The sequence below is a fragment of the Dromaius novaehollandiae genome, chromosome W (genome assembly GCF_036370855.1).
Source record: "Dromaius novaehollandiae isolate bDroNov1 chromosome W, bDroNov1.hap1, whole genome shotgun sequence".
NCBI classification, from domain to species: Eukaryota; Metazoa; Chordata; class Aves; order Casuariiformes; family Dromaiidae; genus Dromaius; species Dromaius novaehollandiae.
The window spans coordinates 47,134,147-47,150,655 of record NC_088130.1 but is presented as its reverse complement, the minus strand read 5'-3'; the positions used below and the strand labels follow the sequence as shown (position 1 = coordinate 47,150,655).

Sequence of the window (16,509 nt, the reverse complement as noted above, 5' to 3'; positions counted from 1 at the left end):
GAGATATGAAATCCCACCTGCCAATCTCAATCAGAAGATACACTGCCCTTGTATTTGTCTCTGCAGCTGCACTGTCAGAGAGTTAATGTTGCTGGGAGTAGCATGGAATTTCACTATCACTGGAATAAAAAAGAGCATCCACAGAGTACAGTTGCTTTGTAGCTGCCTTGCTTTGTAGGTTCAGACTACACTACCCACACACCTGTTCAACATTATAGAAGCTCATAAAACTACATGCATTAATTGCAAGATAAATAGCTAAGATTTGTTACATTTGTTTTAAACTAACTTTTATTTTACTAGCTTTTTTTAAAAGTAGCAATTGATGAACACATGTTCTTAATCCAGGCCAAAGTATTGCAGTATGAATGTTTGTTATAGTTATGACAAGCTTATTTAAAATACAAACACCTGCTTTAGGGTAGAACAACAATGTAGTGGTATATTGCAAAAGCAAATGTAGTTGTGATACCATCATTTTATTTGTTTTTCATGGGATAGGAAAGATTGAGGTGAAACTCTGGGTAGCAAAATGGTTTGGTGCTGATTTCCTGCTGATTTCCTACTGATGCGGTTGATGCTTGGTTTCTGTTTTCAAAGCGTGTTTTGTCATCCACTGACAGATAGGAGTTTTGGCAGATATGTGGGTTGCAAATTTGCACTCTGACATTTCTGGAGCTAACCTTAGAAAAAGAAAAGATTTCTTAATGTTTTGATCTTCTGACAAAGGTGTCTGCAGCATGTTTTACTTTCTCTGCAAATAGCTTGAAGCTAATAATGTATCAAATGTGTGTCACATTTTGGGAGATCTCTTCAGAACCTTTGAGTGCTGTAAATATACTTTAAGAGGTGAAGCCTTTCCATTTAAACAGAATATCATACAAGCCATGCATGTGACTGACAAATCCCATTTGAAACTTTGCTCCATGTGTATGAAAGACTTTTTTAAATCAAAAAAAAGGCATTTGCTGTAATTAGGACTGTAATTAATGACAAACAAGTAGATTAATATTTGGTAATGAGTAGTGGGAATTGTAAGTGCACTGTGTTTCTAATGCTGTTTGAACTGTCTGCTAAGTTGCAGTCTGAAATGCTTTAAAAATAGAATAGTAAAGAAATTGCATAAGGGGTGTGTGTGTGTGGTGTGTGTGTGGTTTTTTTGTTTTTTTGTTTTTTTTTGTTTTTTTTTGTTTTTGGTTTTTTTTTTAATGAAAATGGTCTCTAAAACAAAACATCAGAGAACCAGTTCTCTGGTTAAGTTTTTATGGTTAGTGGTTTTATGTGCATCACGATGTGCATCCTGTGAGGGTGTCTTATATTTTAACACTGTTTCCCTACATCTGTTTGTATTTTACAGGCATACAGGAGTTTCCAGAAAATATAAAAAACTGTAAAGTCTTGACAGTTGTTGAGGCCAGCGTAAACCCAATTTCAAAGTAAGTTTGTCATGTTTGTGATATTTTATATTATATCGAAACACTGCTGAGTCTCAGACATGCCCCAGACCACTTTTTGTAAGCTAGCCCTTGGAACTGGAGGCAAGGAACAGAGTTGCTTGAGTCATTTGACCCGAATTACAAGTGTCTTCATTTACCTTGTTGCACTGGGATACAGTATGGGTATGTCACTGAAGTATTTGGCCCAAATAATTACTATATGTGAAGAGTACTGCTTTATACCATGTGGCTTTTCCAGTTTTTTTTTCTTTTGTCCATCCCTTCTCTGTAAAAGTAGACAAATACACTGGGTGTTATTTCTTAATAAAAATAATTGCTTTTATTCTTAAGCCTATACAGCTGTTTTTCAAACTCAGCTTGTAGGAAGAGATTTGCCTGTCACCTTCTATAGTGACAAAATTAACTTGCCAGAAGTATCACTTGCGGAATAGAAACTTTGCTTAAAGCAACTCTCTTGGGGAAAAACAGTATTGTGTAGGTTTTAATTTATCTAATCATTTCTAGTGAGTGCATCTTCCTTGTTAAGTATCAAAAAGATCACAGATATATAGCAAGGTGATATTTGTTCTCATTGCCTCATTGCTGTAGATATTGCCCTCAACATTTAAAAATTAATTTTGAAACTGTTCTTACAGTAAACAGTTATCTTGTGCATTTTAACAGAAATTCTGGTACCATGTTAAATTTAAATGTTATCAATGTATTATAATCAGACTCCAATACTGTGCTGTTGCTTAAGAAAGGAGGACAATGCACTGAATATAATTGAAACAAAAGTACTTTATTTCTACACTTTATTTCTACTTTACTTTATTTCTATATAGACTTCCAGATGGATTTTCCCAACTGTTAAACCTAACGCAGCTGTACCTGAATGATGCTTTTCTTGAGTTTTTGCCAGCCAACTTTGGCAGGTAAGCTGAATTTGAGGCTTAGGATCTACATTTAGTTTTAAATTACGCAGAGCAGTTTCTGCTGCTTCTCAAGCAAAGTGGGAGGTGGAGGGAAGGGCATGAGGTGTATGTTACCAACACATTTATTTCATATATTAGTTAAAGAAAAAAATCCAAATCCTTATCACCGTTGTTTTCATTGGGGTTTTGAAAGACAAACAATGTTTATAAAGAGCCAAGAAATAAAACTCATTTAGATGCTTGCTTTATTTACTACTCAAATCCAAGTATGAGACCAATATTTCTGAAATAGTTTGGTCATCATTTAGGAGGATAGGAGCAAAGAATGACATCTGTCATTCTACTTGTCCTTTCCCAGGTGCACAGATTGCTTATGTAAATCTGTAATTCCTGCCTTGTCAGGAATCTGAGAGCCATAGCATATTCATAGTATGCAGGACTAAGTGAAATTGTTGCAAGTAATAGTTTAAAGGAGACAAATGCTAAACTGCTTACCTTTATAAAAAATGAAGGCTTCAGGTTAGCACAGCTGATCATCTTAGAAGTTAATATTAAATATAGTTTAAAAAAACAGTCAAAGAAAACCCACTTTCACTGTCACTTTTCTTCAAAACTGTCCTCTTCTTTATCACCTCCGGTGTACTCTAACTTGATTAGTGGTTAGGCAAAGGGTGAAGTTGTTAATTGAAGGTCGCTAACTGAAGAATAAATCATTTACTGGAAGTAAGCTGAAAGCCAATTCTCTAATGTCGTGTTTATCCCTTAATAGCTCTGAAGATTTCAGCCTTGTTTAAAAAAAAAAAAAAAAAAAAAAGTAACTTGCAATATCTAGCCTTTCACCAGAAGAATGAAACTGAAATTAAGACTTTATCAGTTGAGTTTAAATTGATTCAAAGTATTTATGTAAGTTTACCTACTTAGTAATAACAGTACAGAATGAATACTATTCTATAGGAAGAGTATTTTTAAATTACATAAATTAGAAAATGATGAATCAGATGGAACATATTGCACCTTTGTTAGATATCTGAAAATATTAGAACCCTAGAAGAAGGTAGAACTACAATAAAACCCCAAAAGTTATTTCAAAAGAACTCTGCGCTTTCAACATTTCCGCATTTTGTATAAATGTTGAGGCTTTGTGGAAGAGTTTTGACTGAAGTTGGAGTTCTGTAAATATAACTAAGCTGTATCTGGCAATTAATCCTAATGGCAGGACAAAATAAAGATACTTGATTACTGCTCAGAATTATATGAGCCGGAAGAGGGAAGGTTGCTGTCTTTCTGACCTATACATCAAAAATATCTTTTCATATACAGGATTTCTGTTCTCTATCTTGATGATTCTTTCTTTCTTAAAGCTCTGTAAAATGGTTTTCTTTAGCTTATTAGTTATGTCCTTTCTTCTCTCCTCCCTTTCCTCCTCCTTCCTGAAGTCTTCTTCCGAAGCTGAGCTATGTCCTGTAGAACTGGGAGTCTAATTGGGGCAAGTATTTCTGATATCTCCTTCCTTTAGGATGCAGACCATCTTTCCTATAGAATGCAGACCATCTGCCTGCGAACTTGTATGCAGAGGAATTGTCCCCCACTCTAGGGGGTAAATCTAACTATTCAGCCGAGCTCTTGCTGCTTCTGTGATCTTCAGAATTTCACTTAATTCCAGGATACATTGTCTCTCAAAGAAAAGCAATGGGGGCTAAATACTTTCATACATTTGAACTGAAATAGTGTGACAAGGGGATGAACGTGTTCGTGGGTTGTTATATAAGAAATGATCAAAGTAAAAATTCAGTGTTAAAGGCTGCTAACTGCTCTATTTCTATTCAGCAGATAGAAATTAATTCAACATGTTTCAGTTTCTAATGCAATCAGTCTTAAATACATGTATTGTACAGCTGTACCATATCCTACATATGTTGTCTTTCCTCATTCCTCTCATTCCAAGAGAACTATAAGCTGCCTTGTCACTGAAAAATATAGAAAAATTTAAAGGAAAAAATATTTTTTCCTGTTTCAAATCTTATCCGAAAAACAAGTCCCAACTTTGGAAATAAGCTTTGTATTATTGAAATTGAATAATATTTGGCATTTGGTAAAAACGCCTTTAACTTGTAGGTCTGTGAGTAAGAATTAATTGCTGACGTCACTGTCCCCTTTTTTGTCATGCATATATATGAAGGGGAATAGTGATTTAATGCTTGCTGCAGCTGATCTTGTATTAAGCATTATTTTTTTCAAAGTAAAGTTCAGCCCCTTCTGACATTGAGTACTTCTGTTGTGTGAATGATGATCAGACTGCATTACCAACCCACAGCTTTGCAACTAAATATAAATACTTCCTATTGCATTTGGTCTGAGATAGAACTTTGTACTTTGGAATATGGGAATGCATTTGCAAAAATAACTAGTAGAAGCTTTTGAGATATTGAGAGCTTTGTTAGTTATTTCCATCCAGGACAAGCCTTCAACTTCTAATTTGGTGCATCTGTTGTTCTGTATATGCTCTTATAGCTATAGCTGCTCTTTACATGAGAACGTGTGAAGTCCTAAAGCACAGTAAATTAATTCTGTTTTGTGCTCTTACAGGCAACTATAGAAAAAAATGCCTCTTAGAAACTAAGCCAACTCCATCTTAAAACTACATAGACTTTTCTGTTCCACCTGTCTGGGTCTCTGTTGCACCAGCTCAGGTTTAGAAACCTTCTGGTTTCCCATATCAATTTCACTCTGATTGTTCATTTGTTTTACAATTTCATTCTTGTCCTCTCTCCTGTGTGTAGTTATTCCCTATCATCTTTCCTGCTGGTTTTTATAGAGCTACCATATCCCTCTCTTAATCCATTTGTTAGACTAAACAAACTCTTCTTTTCCCCTCTGTTATAGCAGGTTTTCCTTTCCCCTGATTTTATTAATAGATCTCCTTGAATTAGTTTCAGTTTGAATCTCTATCCTCCCCCTGCCCCGGATGACAGCATGCAGAACTATATTTAGAGTTCAAATTGAGATCTCTTCATGGCCTTGCACAGTCATGATTATCAACTTGATTCTCTTGGGAATGTCTGTGGCTACACTCTAGGGTTGCACCAACCCTTTTTGCAGCTGCCTAATGCCCCAATGATCAACTAATGCCCTGAACAGCTGAGCTAGTGACCAATGACTCTTTAGGGAAATCATAAGTATACAACTTCACACTGTGGCATCCCAGTCCTCTTCTATTTTTCCAGGCCTCAAGGCTATGTCTGTGGGTTTTTCTCCTCTCTTGAGTGTCCTAATAATTCACTGTATTGATTGTGACACCTGTTTTCTGTTGTATCAGCCAACTTGGTCAACACATTTTTCCTAAGCTTTGTGTTAAGGTTGCTGTTTAAAAAATACTGAACAGGATCAGTCCCAAAATAGGTCTTTGAGCACTTCTGTCAGTAATTTTCAGCCTAACGCATAGCAAAGAAAGCTTGTTTTTTGTGATGCAAACTGCTGTTGGCAAAAATCCATGCAGCATGTTACTATATTTGCCGCCATGTTTGATTCTCTCCTTCAAAACTTGTGCTAAAGCTTTGCAAAATACTGAGCTTAGGTTAAAGACCTCAAATTGTCTGATCTTTTCCCCCCTTCTTTGAGTATTATATATTTGCTGTCTTTCAGTGATGTTATACCAGTCCAGCCTGTTAAGCTTATTAAAAATCACCAGACTTGTGATTAAATGTGCCAGTTCCTTTGGAATTCTGAGGTGATAAAGTGTGTTTTCCTCCACTCCCAAATTCTAATTTGCATACATTAAGATTGGCCAGGGTCCCAGAGGTAGCCAGTATGCCAATACACAGAAGTTTAAGAACTGCTGCTGTTATGGTTACCTAAGAAAAACCATATCTGTTATCTCTAAATACATCATATGTAGTTAAATTTAAATATACAAATGTAAAAGTAGACCATTCAAAACCTGAAGCTCACCTGATGCTAATGTTGAGATATGACTTTAAAAGGATAATATTTTGAGAGTTAGATATTAGTTTTATTTGTCCAGCAGGAAACAAGAGCCAATAGCAGTACATTAAACAGAGAATACGGTAGATAATCTTGGTGGCTAAACTGTGACTTTTCTATAAAGTATGTTCTGGTTTCTTAGCAAAATAATGATTGTTGGATATGTCTACATAGCTGTCATAATTGCAGCTTTTTTGGTCATTTGGTAGAGCCCGTTGTATATTTGAAATGGGATAGAGGAAAGCTATGCTAGCTTCTGTTCTATGCTTTTGGTGAAGAACAGAAGGTTTGAACAACAATTACTTTCTCTTTTGTTGATTATAGCACACAGAAGTATATAGGAGGGGAAGTAGAGCAGGATTAAGTTTTATTGATGAATAAGCAAGGAGTTTATTTCCAGCCTGTGGCATCGCTTTAAAAATTCTGAAAATGCTGTCTAGAGTGGGGTAACTGCTTTTGCTTTCAGAGACTTTTTTATTGTGATGTTGCTGTGAATTTACTTGCAATCTTGTTTCTGGAAAATTTGCAGGGCATAAGCAAAGACGACTTTTAGTAGTATCTATTTTGGGCTATTTTTCATTTTTGCATAAATGAACAATGATGATACAACTGGGGGCTTAATTAGTTACATGTATCCAATTTTGCTGAAACTGTTTCGCAAAGCACAGCCTGCTTTAGGATGCATTTATGTCAGTCTTCTTGCCTTTATATATTAATTATGATCTAAAAACTGTATTTCTGCATTACTGAAAGTACAAAGGAGAAGAAAAAACAATAACCTCTCTCTCTGAAATATTTTTAGATGTCCAAGGAGTCATTGCTGTTCTGATATGAATTTTTAAGTATATCTGCTGTATTTCTCCTGTATTTTTACAGATTGTCTAGTTAACAGAAAAGAATTCAGATTTCTGAAAAATATTGAACTTACTCTGGGCAAGGTATTTGTATAGTTTTTTTGTAAATCACCCATATTTTAAAAGTTGTTTGCATAAAACAACAATTCTAAAATAATAATTTTGTTGAGACCAGTATACCAAGTATACTTAAAGTTAAATAACACTCCCTTTAGCTTTGTTTTTAAGGTGATTTGTAAACATCTCAATGGCTAAAAGTTTTTACAGTTGACAAATGAAGTGTTTTCCTACAAGTTTAACAAATATTTGATAAAATGGTACAGTGAATATTTTACCATTACGATTTTTATTGTCCTTCAGTATTGGTGGATTAGTTGTCTGTGCATCTCTCTTCCAAATTAAAACCTGCTTTTTCAGTTCCATTATAGTGATATGGATGCTTAGCACAGGCATGTTCACACCAGCAATTAGAAGTGGTGCTGGGCTGAGTATTTGCTGTGTATTACTGTATTAAACTTGAATTAACCCTGCCAGACATAATGGAAGAAGCGACAACTGCTTCAGGCCAATACTTCTTGTTAAATACTGGAAGAAAATTGCTAGTTCAGATGCAGCCTGTAACTCCCAGGCAGCAGAGGTTGAAAATGTTTCCCTAGTAGCCTCTTTGCCCTATACATAAGGAATTAGATATTTATATCTCCAATCTTGTAGGATGAGACAGTAGGACATGAAACAAAGTCACAAAGCTGTGAACATTTCTAAACTCTGTCACCAAAGGCAGTCTTTAAATTCACAGAAGTAGCTTATTAAAAGAGCGTAATGCAGTGGGTTCAGGCTAAAGCCAGTGAAGTGTGGGTTTGCATATACATAGTTTAGCATATGAATGGAGGTTAACTTTTACTGCTTTCAGCTGAGAAATTTGACTGCATACATGTGTTGCAAAGAAAAACTAGCAACTGTCTAGCTATTTTCCTTGTCCTCAAAGGAAAATATTAACTGGGGCCTCATGCAGTGTTTGATTGAAGACTCCTCAAAAGAGGAGTGGAGTTGCTCATATGTCCAACTTTATTTTTAGATATTAATATGTGTGTGTATATATAGTATAGTATATAGTAGTATAGTATATATTAATATATTACATTATATTATATTGATATTATATTAGTAATAATATATTATGTATAAATATTGTGATATATTATATATTATACAATTGTATATAATATTAATAGCATTATATTAATAATGTATGTTGTAGTAATGTAATTATTAATATATTATATATTATTAATATATACTATGCTATAATATATAACTATATAGTATATATTATATAGTCTATATTAGTGTGTGTATATATATATATTTTTAGATATTAAATATACTATTTAAAAACAGCCCTGCTATAAAACTGTTAAAAACTGAGCAGGTATCTGGAGTTGATGAGCTGTGTCAGAAGGATGGGGGGGCATAACTTCTTCCTAGTGTGTGAAGAATTGGTATCTTAGTGGGAAAATCGTGTTTCTCTACTCCAGTATTCCTAAACAATTTGCATTTTCAGAGGCTAGTCTCATTCTGAGGTGTGAATGGAGTGGTCTAATACCAAAAGAGATTATGACCTGTGATTCTGCTGTTGATGTGTTAAGTTCATCATTAGGAATATAAAGTACAACATCTGCAGTCTCCAAAGAGAAAGGACTATTATTCTTCCTTCCTAGAGAAGATTGTTCTTTCTGTCTGTCGTATTTTGAGAATCCTTTATATCGAAGACCTGGATCTAATCATAAACCTCCTGCTGTTTTGTATTATCCAAGACTACAATGAATCTGGGAGGGAGAAGATTTATAGTGGGTAATGTGAACATTTAAAGTTTTGGGAAACAGAAGATAATGTTATAAGAGGGCCTTAAACTGAAGGGGTAAAAATCAGTAGAACCTGGTTTGAGACATCTAATGAAACACAGGCTCCCAGTTCCTGCCCGTGTATCAGGAAGTGCACCTGCTGGCAGGGCTGGCGCTCCTCAGTATGAAAAAAGAATTACCCTGATGTTAAAACTATGAGCTGCTGCTAGGCAAGATCTGGGTTGGAGGGAAGATGCAGAGAATACAGGGAATTGAAGTGCTGCAGCAGATGGGGTAGTAAGTAATTTCCTATACATACCATGTACTCTTGCACAAAATCAGTGCCGTACAAGCCGCAAGATGCCACGTAAGTACCTTCTAGTGAAGGTATTCACTTGAAGTACGAGAATTCTCCCTGTATAATCCACTTCTTGGATTCAGAAGTCTAACCCACAAATGACTGCTTAAATCTGAGGAAGCTACAACAAACACAAATTTTTGTTTTATCACAGATTCCTGTCTCAGGATGCAGATGGGGTCAGAAGGCTAGGAAATCCTTTGCAGTTATATTCTAAATTAACAGCAGTGATATTACTGTTAACTGGATTTAAAGGCCTTGAAGTTGGGTAAATTGAAGAGATAGCTGAGCAGCTTCAAGAAGCTTTTGAGCAAGCATGCAGAAATGTTCTTACACTTGCTCTGTTTTTGTAGTTATGTTTTCTGGTGATAATAGGCAAAACTCCAAACAGTATGATTTTATTGTCATGGATAAAGGTACTGATATGCAATGGACCAATAGAAGGACGCATCACTTTCCTAGTACTGGAAGACGAGATCAGGCAAATACACATTTTGCAAAAAATCGCCTGGGCGGCTGATGCAAGTATGAGACTTTTTTCTCCTCATGCTAGAGGAGAGGCACAACTGGTTCCAGAATACTCCTTTGAAGACAGGCTATTTTGTTGTCTTATTTTAGAGCACATTTTTCTTCGAGTACAGGAGTGCACAATTAGGTTTGTAGTGCTTTGTAATTCTGGACACTTGCAGTTCCCTGAAGCCTAGTCTGAACTGGATTTGATAAGGGCTTGTTGTGCAGTTATCATAGTGCTAACACAAGTGGGGAGGATATCCCGAAGGATATTAGGGTTGTCTTTCAGCATTGTTAAAGGGTTGGGTTTTCTGGGAAGGCAGGGAGAGGAGGTTCCCCTCAAACAGTTGTTACCAGATGGTAACTATTGCTTGCAATACTGGGCTAGGTTGACCTCTGCTGTGCTTCAGGGTGACTGCTAAGTTGTTCATAGATGCAGCAGATCACTGCTTTTGAATGTATCCATAAATGAGAGGATGTTTTGAGAGAAAAACAAATTTTATTTTCAGACTTTCTATCTTTACTTTAAATATACTTATTACTTAGTAAGAATTAAGTTTTTTGTCTGCATCCTTACAACATATTTGGTTGAGCAGCTTCAGGAAAGACTAGTCTGTTTACTCTACTCTTTCCTGAGTCTGGGAGCTTACTGCCCTATTTTGTGGTGTATGAGGGCTGCTAGGTGGGTCATGTGAAGGATTTTTGTCCTTATGACCCTGTCTGTATTTAAGCCAGACTCGGTTACTGTATTTCATTTAGTGAAGAGATAGTCTTGTCGGGTCTGTCCTACTCAACAAAATTCTGTTGGGGACTGTACACTGCTTGAATGCCAAGACTGCTTTGAACTTATCTTGGACAAGCAGTCTAGTTCAGAGATTTAGAGGTTATTTTATCTTGCACAAAAATTTACTGAAAGAGAGGTCAAACTGCCTTCTAATAGAAAATATCAAAATGAATTAAGAAGCTGACTAGAAAGAGAATGTGAAAGGAAATCCAAGAGGAATTTAAAGGTCATTTTTACCATATGGAAGACCCACAGGTATTCTTCTAAGGCTTTTCATAAGAATATGTGATATCACTCGATATGTAGGCCTGTATTAGAAATTCAGCATCTTAATTTTTGTGTACTAATCCTGCCTTTCTTCATTTCCTGGGTACTTTTGTATATGAGGTTAATATACAGTCATTATGAATCCAATTAAATGCTTTAAAATCTATAGGATGCAGGAAAAAAGCATGTTCAAGCAGGTGCAGAAAAGCGGATGACATCCTGTTTGTTAGCTACTTCACCAAAACCAAACCCCGGTGATTAAGAGAATAACATACTGATTTCTGGTTTAAAACATATTTTTATTCTTGAACAAAAATTATTCTGAACTTGTAGATCCCTTAGAAGCTTAGCAATATAAACAAGTACTGAGATTGCATTTGTCATAAAATACTGTAGATTGTGATAATATGTTATTTCTTTCTGTTACAGATTAACTAAACTCCAGATACTGGAACTTAGAGAAAACCAGTTAAAAATATTGCCAAAGTGAGTACAGATGAAATTGATTTTTAAATACTTTCTAGATTTTTTTCTCAGTTTTAATAATAATATTTTATAATTAGTTTTACTAGTAATATTTTACTAATTTTGCTAATAATATTTTACTAATAATTTGGTGCTTGGTGATTCTGTAACAAGAAACTCTTTCCCTTCAGACCGCTGAAATTACATTTCCCTTCAAATCAACTGATCTTCTTATCCAGGGATTTGCTTGATTTTTTTTTCTGGTACCCCATTCTGTACACCAAGATGTCTGTCTCTATCCAGCTCTGTGGATTTCTGATCCACTGGTAGAGCTTTCGAGTCAGCACATGGGCCTTTCGGGATGATCATTTTAAGGTGTCTGTTTTCCACATAATGCACTGTACTGGTGCCCAGATACCTAGTGGCTGAGTGCCTGAAACTTAGACTAGTTAAGTACCAAGATCTCTAAATGAAATGCGGGATTCGAGATGCTCTTTCAGAATGACTGAGGGAGCGTTATTCACACCACATAAACGATTTTTATTAATGTACTTCACTGCTGAAAAAGTAATATTTTTGTATTGAGTTGCATGGAATCTGTTTATGCAATATGTATTCTATAATGTTCCAGGCTTGTTTAACGTAGCGGAAGCATTTTCTTCAGCCATGTTGTCTGTAATTGTAAAATAGTTTTAGAAATTGTTGTAGGATTTGTTTTAGCAGTAAAATTGAATTGTGTCTATCTCTTAATATGTTTCTAAGCCCTACCTTGCACAACTTGCCCTTGTTTCACCAAACAAACCCAGGGTGACAATGTTATGTTTCCTGTGGATCTATGAGCTAGAGCAATGCTCCAGATTTTCTGACTTGGACCTAGAGGTCTGAGTACATAACAGAGGTCTGAAGGTCAGTAAGAAGAAGGACAGAGATCCTAACAATGGGGCATGAATAACCAGCCCTGCAGTCCTGAATACATTGTGATGTGCAGTAAAATGGGTCCTCCTTTAGCAACAGAAACCGGTGAAAGGAAGTACTGCTGTCAGATGTTTGGGGATAGAAGAGAAGGAGCTAAGAAGTGAATATTCACACTGTCCAGCTCATGTGGTAGCGGAGACTTGCATGCAGTAGGCTGAAGTGTGAATTGCCAGCCCTTCAAGTACAAAAATAAGTTTTTCTAGTGACTCGGGTTAATAATGCACTTGAGAAACAAACAAGCATGTTTAACTGGACATCCCTTCTGACAGAATTGTGTGCGACTTCTTGTATTGTGTCTAGATACCATACTATGTCTACTATATAAAAATGCCAAAACTCAAATCTGGAATGAAATGTAGCACCAGCAAGAGTAAATTTGTAAGAGTAAACCTTGTTTTGTGCCAAACGCATCATTTTGCTTGGAGCTTATCCATAGCCAGAGACTGCAAAAGTGGCAGTATTATAATGCAGACCAGCTCAGTAAAAATATTTCTACTGAAAGGAGAGCAAAAATGTGCAGAGAATAGTTGAGAGGCAGTTCATCTGATATGTAGCTGAAAGCTGAGAATATAGTTTAATGCAAATAGAAAATGTTGAACTTGGAAAGTTTTGGTTTTTTAAGTGTATGTCTGTTGTCCAGTTGTCAATAAAGAGAGTAGCTTTTTAAAAAGAAGCAAATTATATGAGAGGGTAATTATGATGATTCAGGGCCCAATCTTGCTATCACTCATACCTCTTGAATTTTATGCTATTTGAAGTAAGTAATATTGTTAGCCTTAGTGAAGTTGCCTGTCTGCAGCCTTAGAATCTGAGGCATAATTAGAGTACCTGTTCTGTTCGTACTAGATTGATTTGACAGCAATTTCAATAGTATGATTTATGAAACGGTATTGTAAGTTTATGAAAGAGCTTACTTAATGTTATGCCTAAGGTAGAAATAGATGTGGTGACTTCAGTGATCTAGTAGATCTCCTCCTCCCTCCACCAATCCTGTATTCCCCCTCTGCTTTAGTATTGAATTTTCCTGTTACTTTAGCACTTTGAGCATTTTGGAAGTTTCGTTTGCTTTTTGGCTGCAGGAATCGCAGCTCTATAAACAGTATGGGAAAAGTAAAGAGATGTTAGCTGAAGGAAACATTTTAATAAAATAGCTGGAATAAATGTAAATCAGGTATACAGTTGGGGAAGTGGAGGGAAATAAGGGATCCTGCAAACATGTTTTACACACACGTTTTCAACATAATGAACTGTGCGTTCAGGAAAAACTGATATTTAGTGAGAGAACAACTGAGACTGAAATTCTGCATAGAGCATCTTGTGCTCACATAGATTTTTAAAAAAACACTTCTTCACATTTATATTCTGACAATATTGAAAATCTCCAAATTAGAAGTCACATATTGAGGGGGGTTTTTTTGAGATTTTTATAGTATGTCCACACTTAAGATCTGTATTTGAATGTTTTACATGTTTTTAATCATCGTATGGAAAGCTGTTATCAAATAAATACAGAACATAATGCCATATGAGGGATTCACAGCCTCTTTGAAAATATTTTCAGCTAGTACTGCTGTTGGCTAGGGTAGTGATGGTGTGTGTCATCGTGGGCAGTGATAGATACAAAGTTGCAAGCCACTTAGCAGTGACTTTCCTGACTGGTGGTGGTATAGCCCCTCATCTGGAAATCCTTGAACTATCATGTTAGCAACTTGTAATGTTTCGTAAGGCCTTTTTATAAGCTTAAAATCAAACAAATTGATGATAAACTGTCGTTAATGGTGCGTGAATTTTACTTGCATGATAATTCACCAAAATTTGAATTCACAAGTATAGTGAATCATCTCACGTATTGAAGTGGAACAGAAAAAGTCCAGCTCTGGCCAGTAAGGAGATAAAATATGGATGAATTATCTGTAGATAATTTTTGAACAGATACTCTCTGTGGAGTCCCTAAAGTAAACTTAAATAGGAGGAAAATTTTGCCAAAACACAGCTTGGAAGAGGGAATTTTATTGTATTTCAGTCATTCATTTAGTCTTTGCCAGAAGTTGGCTTAAAGGGTATTGATCTGTCATGAAATCCAATTTAGTAATCTAGTTTGTTCTAAGACTAGAGGAAATAATTAAGATTCTTGCTCATAGCATATGGAAGCAACTTTTTGTGAGCAGCCTGGAGAGGGGGAAAGGTGGTGGTTGTTACAGAGATTCAACAGTGTGCTTTTCTGCTTTAGCTTACTGTTATGCAGTGGTTTTTCTTGGGGAGGAAAATATATTGTTAAACAGTTTGTGGCTACTGAGAGAGCTCTGTGGTGATTATGACCTTAGGAGGAAAGTTGAGGCAGTCAAGAGAGTAACTTCACTGAGACACTCTTTATCATAAAGATGACTCTAGTGTTCTTTAATTTTTTGTAAACTAATCTGTAGATGATTTGCACAAGACTCTTAGTTTGTCGGCACGATCGTTAACATTGGTTAGTTGAATGACATATGAAAATTTGACCTTATTTAGATATCGGTCTGGTTACAAAACAGCATCATCATTTAATGCTGATTGAAATGATATATCGGTATGAATGCAGTAAGATCAGATGTAACTGGTATTTTCTTAAATCTAATTCCTTATTAATCCCCTTCCTTTGCAGAACCATGTCCAGACTGACTCAGCTGGAGAGACTGGACTTAGGAAGTAATGAATTCACAGAAGTGGTGAGTCTTACTGAAGTAGCAGAGCTTTGAATTTTTTTGATATCTCTTTATCCTTTTATCTATTTTTAATCAACATCAAATTGTAAAAATCAGCTTAAGAGCTCTGCTACTGAACAAATACTCTATATACCTTATACTGTTTTATGGAGCCTCTTTTAAAAATTATGTGTATATACTTACGAATATAAGTATATATCATTCCTCACTTTGAAAATAAAACACTGTGGTGTAGTGGGGCTAAAGTATTGGCAAGAGGTTAATTTTTATACATCTAAGTTATAGGCATAATGGTTTGGTCATTGTGTACCGAAATGTTGCAAGTTCTGTATAAGCTGTATGACACATGCTTTTATTAGAGTGGGCAAACTATTTAGATCCAAGGGAAACTTTATAGATTTGTTACAAGTTTGTCTTGAGCACTGTTCAAAGTAATATTTTCAGTTAAGATGCCCGTTTCTTTCCTTCAGCATGCATCAGTTTGTTTCCTGTTCATAGTGTCACAGACAAATACATCCCCTTCCATTTATAGTCACAGAACATCTCTCTGCTCCTACAAACACTTTTATGTGTAAGGGAATTTTAACAGTTAAAATTACAATGAAGTATTCTGACCTGCCATGTGATAAAGTTAAGCCTTTGTGTGCCACCGGTAGGTACTTCATTAGCTACAGATCATGCTGTGATGACACACTTAACACTTGCCTAGTTGTATGGTTTGGTAGTTACGGAAATAAACTTACGGATTTGTTGATTAGTATTACAGTTACTGCCGTAGTCTCGTTACAGTGTAGATATGCCTGCAGACAGGAACTAAGTATAGGCTGTTAAATCACTTGTTTGGGTATATTTTGGGCAGATTACTTCATCTCTCCCAGCCTTTTATCTAGAAAAGTCAAGTACTGGGAACTTATTTCATTAAGATATTTTGGTAAAAGCACAAGAAAGTTTGAAACACCTGGATTTTTTTGGTAAGGATCTGTCTAAAGTTTGCTTTTCATTCATAGAAAAGTTCAGATTTATTCTTGGAAAATAAATTACTGAGAGCTGGGACTGTAACTCATGCACAAATACTAATACACTTACATAAAAAGAAATTGAGCTGTGCGTTTGATTGAACTTAGTTGTGGTTGTTCAGCTGCAGGTAGCAGCTGTTTTTACAGTACTTTCTCAGAAGGGAAGCTTAAATAGGAAAGGATATGCAATATTGGCATTTATCAAGAAGTATGGTCTTTCCCTAATACAGAACATACTTGTATTAATAAAAAAAAAAGACTTTTGTCAGGACAGAATAACAATAAGTTGTAATGGGAGCACATCCCGCACTTCACTTCATGGATGGAATGGTTTGTTTGCATCATACAGATGCATCTATTGTTTGTTGCTACAAAACTCAAATCT

At 35.7% G+C, this 16,509-nt stretch overlaps 1 protein-coding gene across 12 annotated transcripts in view; it reads left to right on the top strand.

Annotated features, from left to right (window-relative positions):
- ERBIN (erbb2 interacting protein) overlaps positions 1–16,509 on the top strand; it is a 114,314-nt gene that overhangs the window by 63,486 nt on the left and 34,319 nt on the right. For all 12 annotated transcript variants that reach the window (XM_064500154.1, XM_064500152.1, XM_064500153.1 and 9 more), the window contains 4 exons: positions 1,358–1,436; positions 2,282–2,371; positions 11,396–11,452; positions 15,048–15,111. In XM_064500154.1, the coding sequence (XP_064356224.1) occupies positions 1,358–1,436; positions 2,282–2,371; positions 11,396–11,452; positions 15,048–15,111 (290 nt within the window). The remainder of the gene's footprint in view (positions 1–1,357; positions 1,437–2,281; positions 2,372–11,395; positions 11,453–15,047; positions 15,112–16,509) is intronic.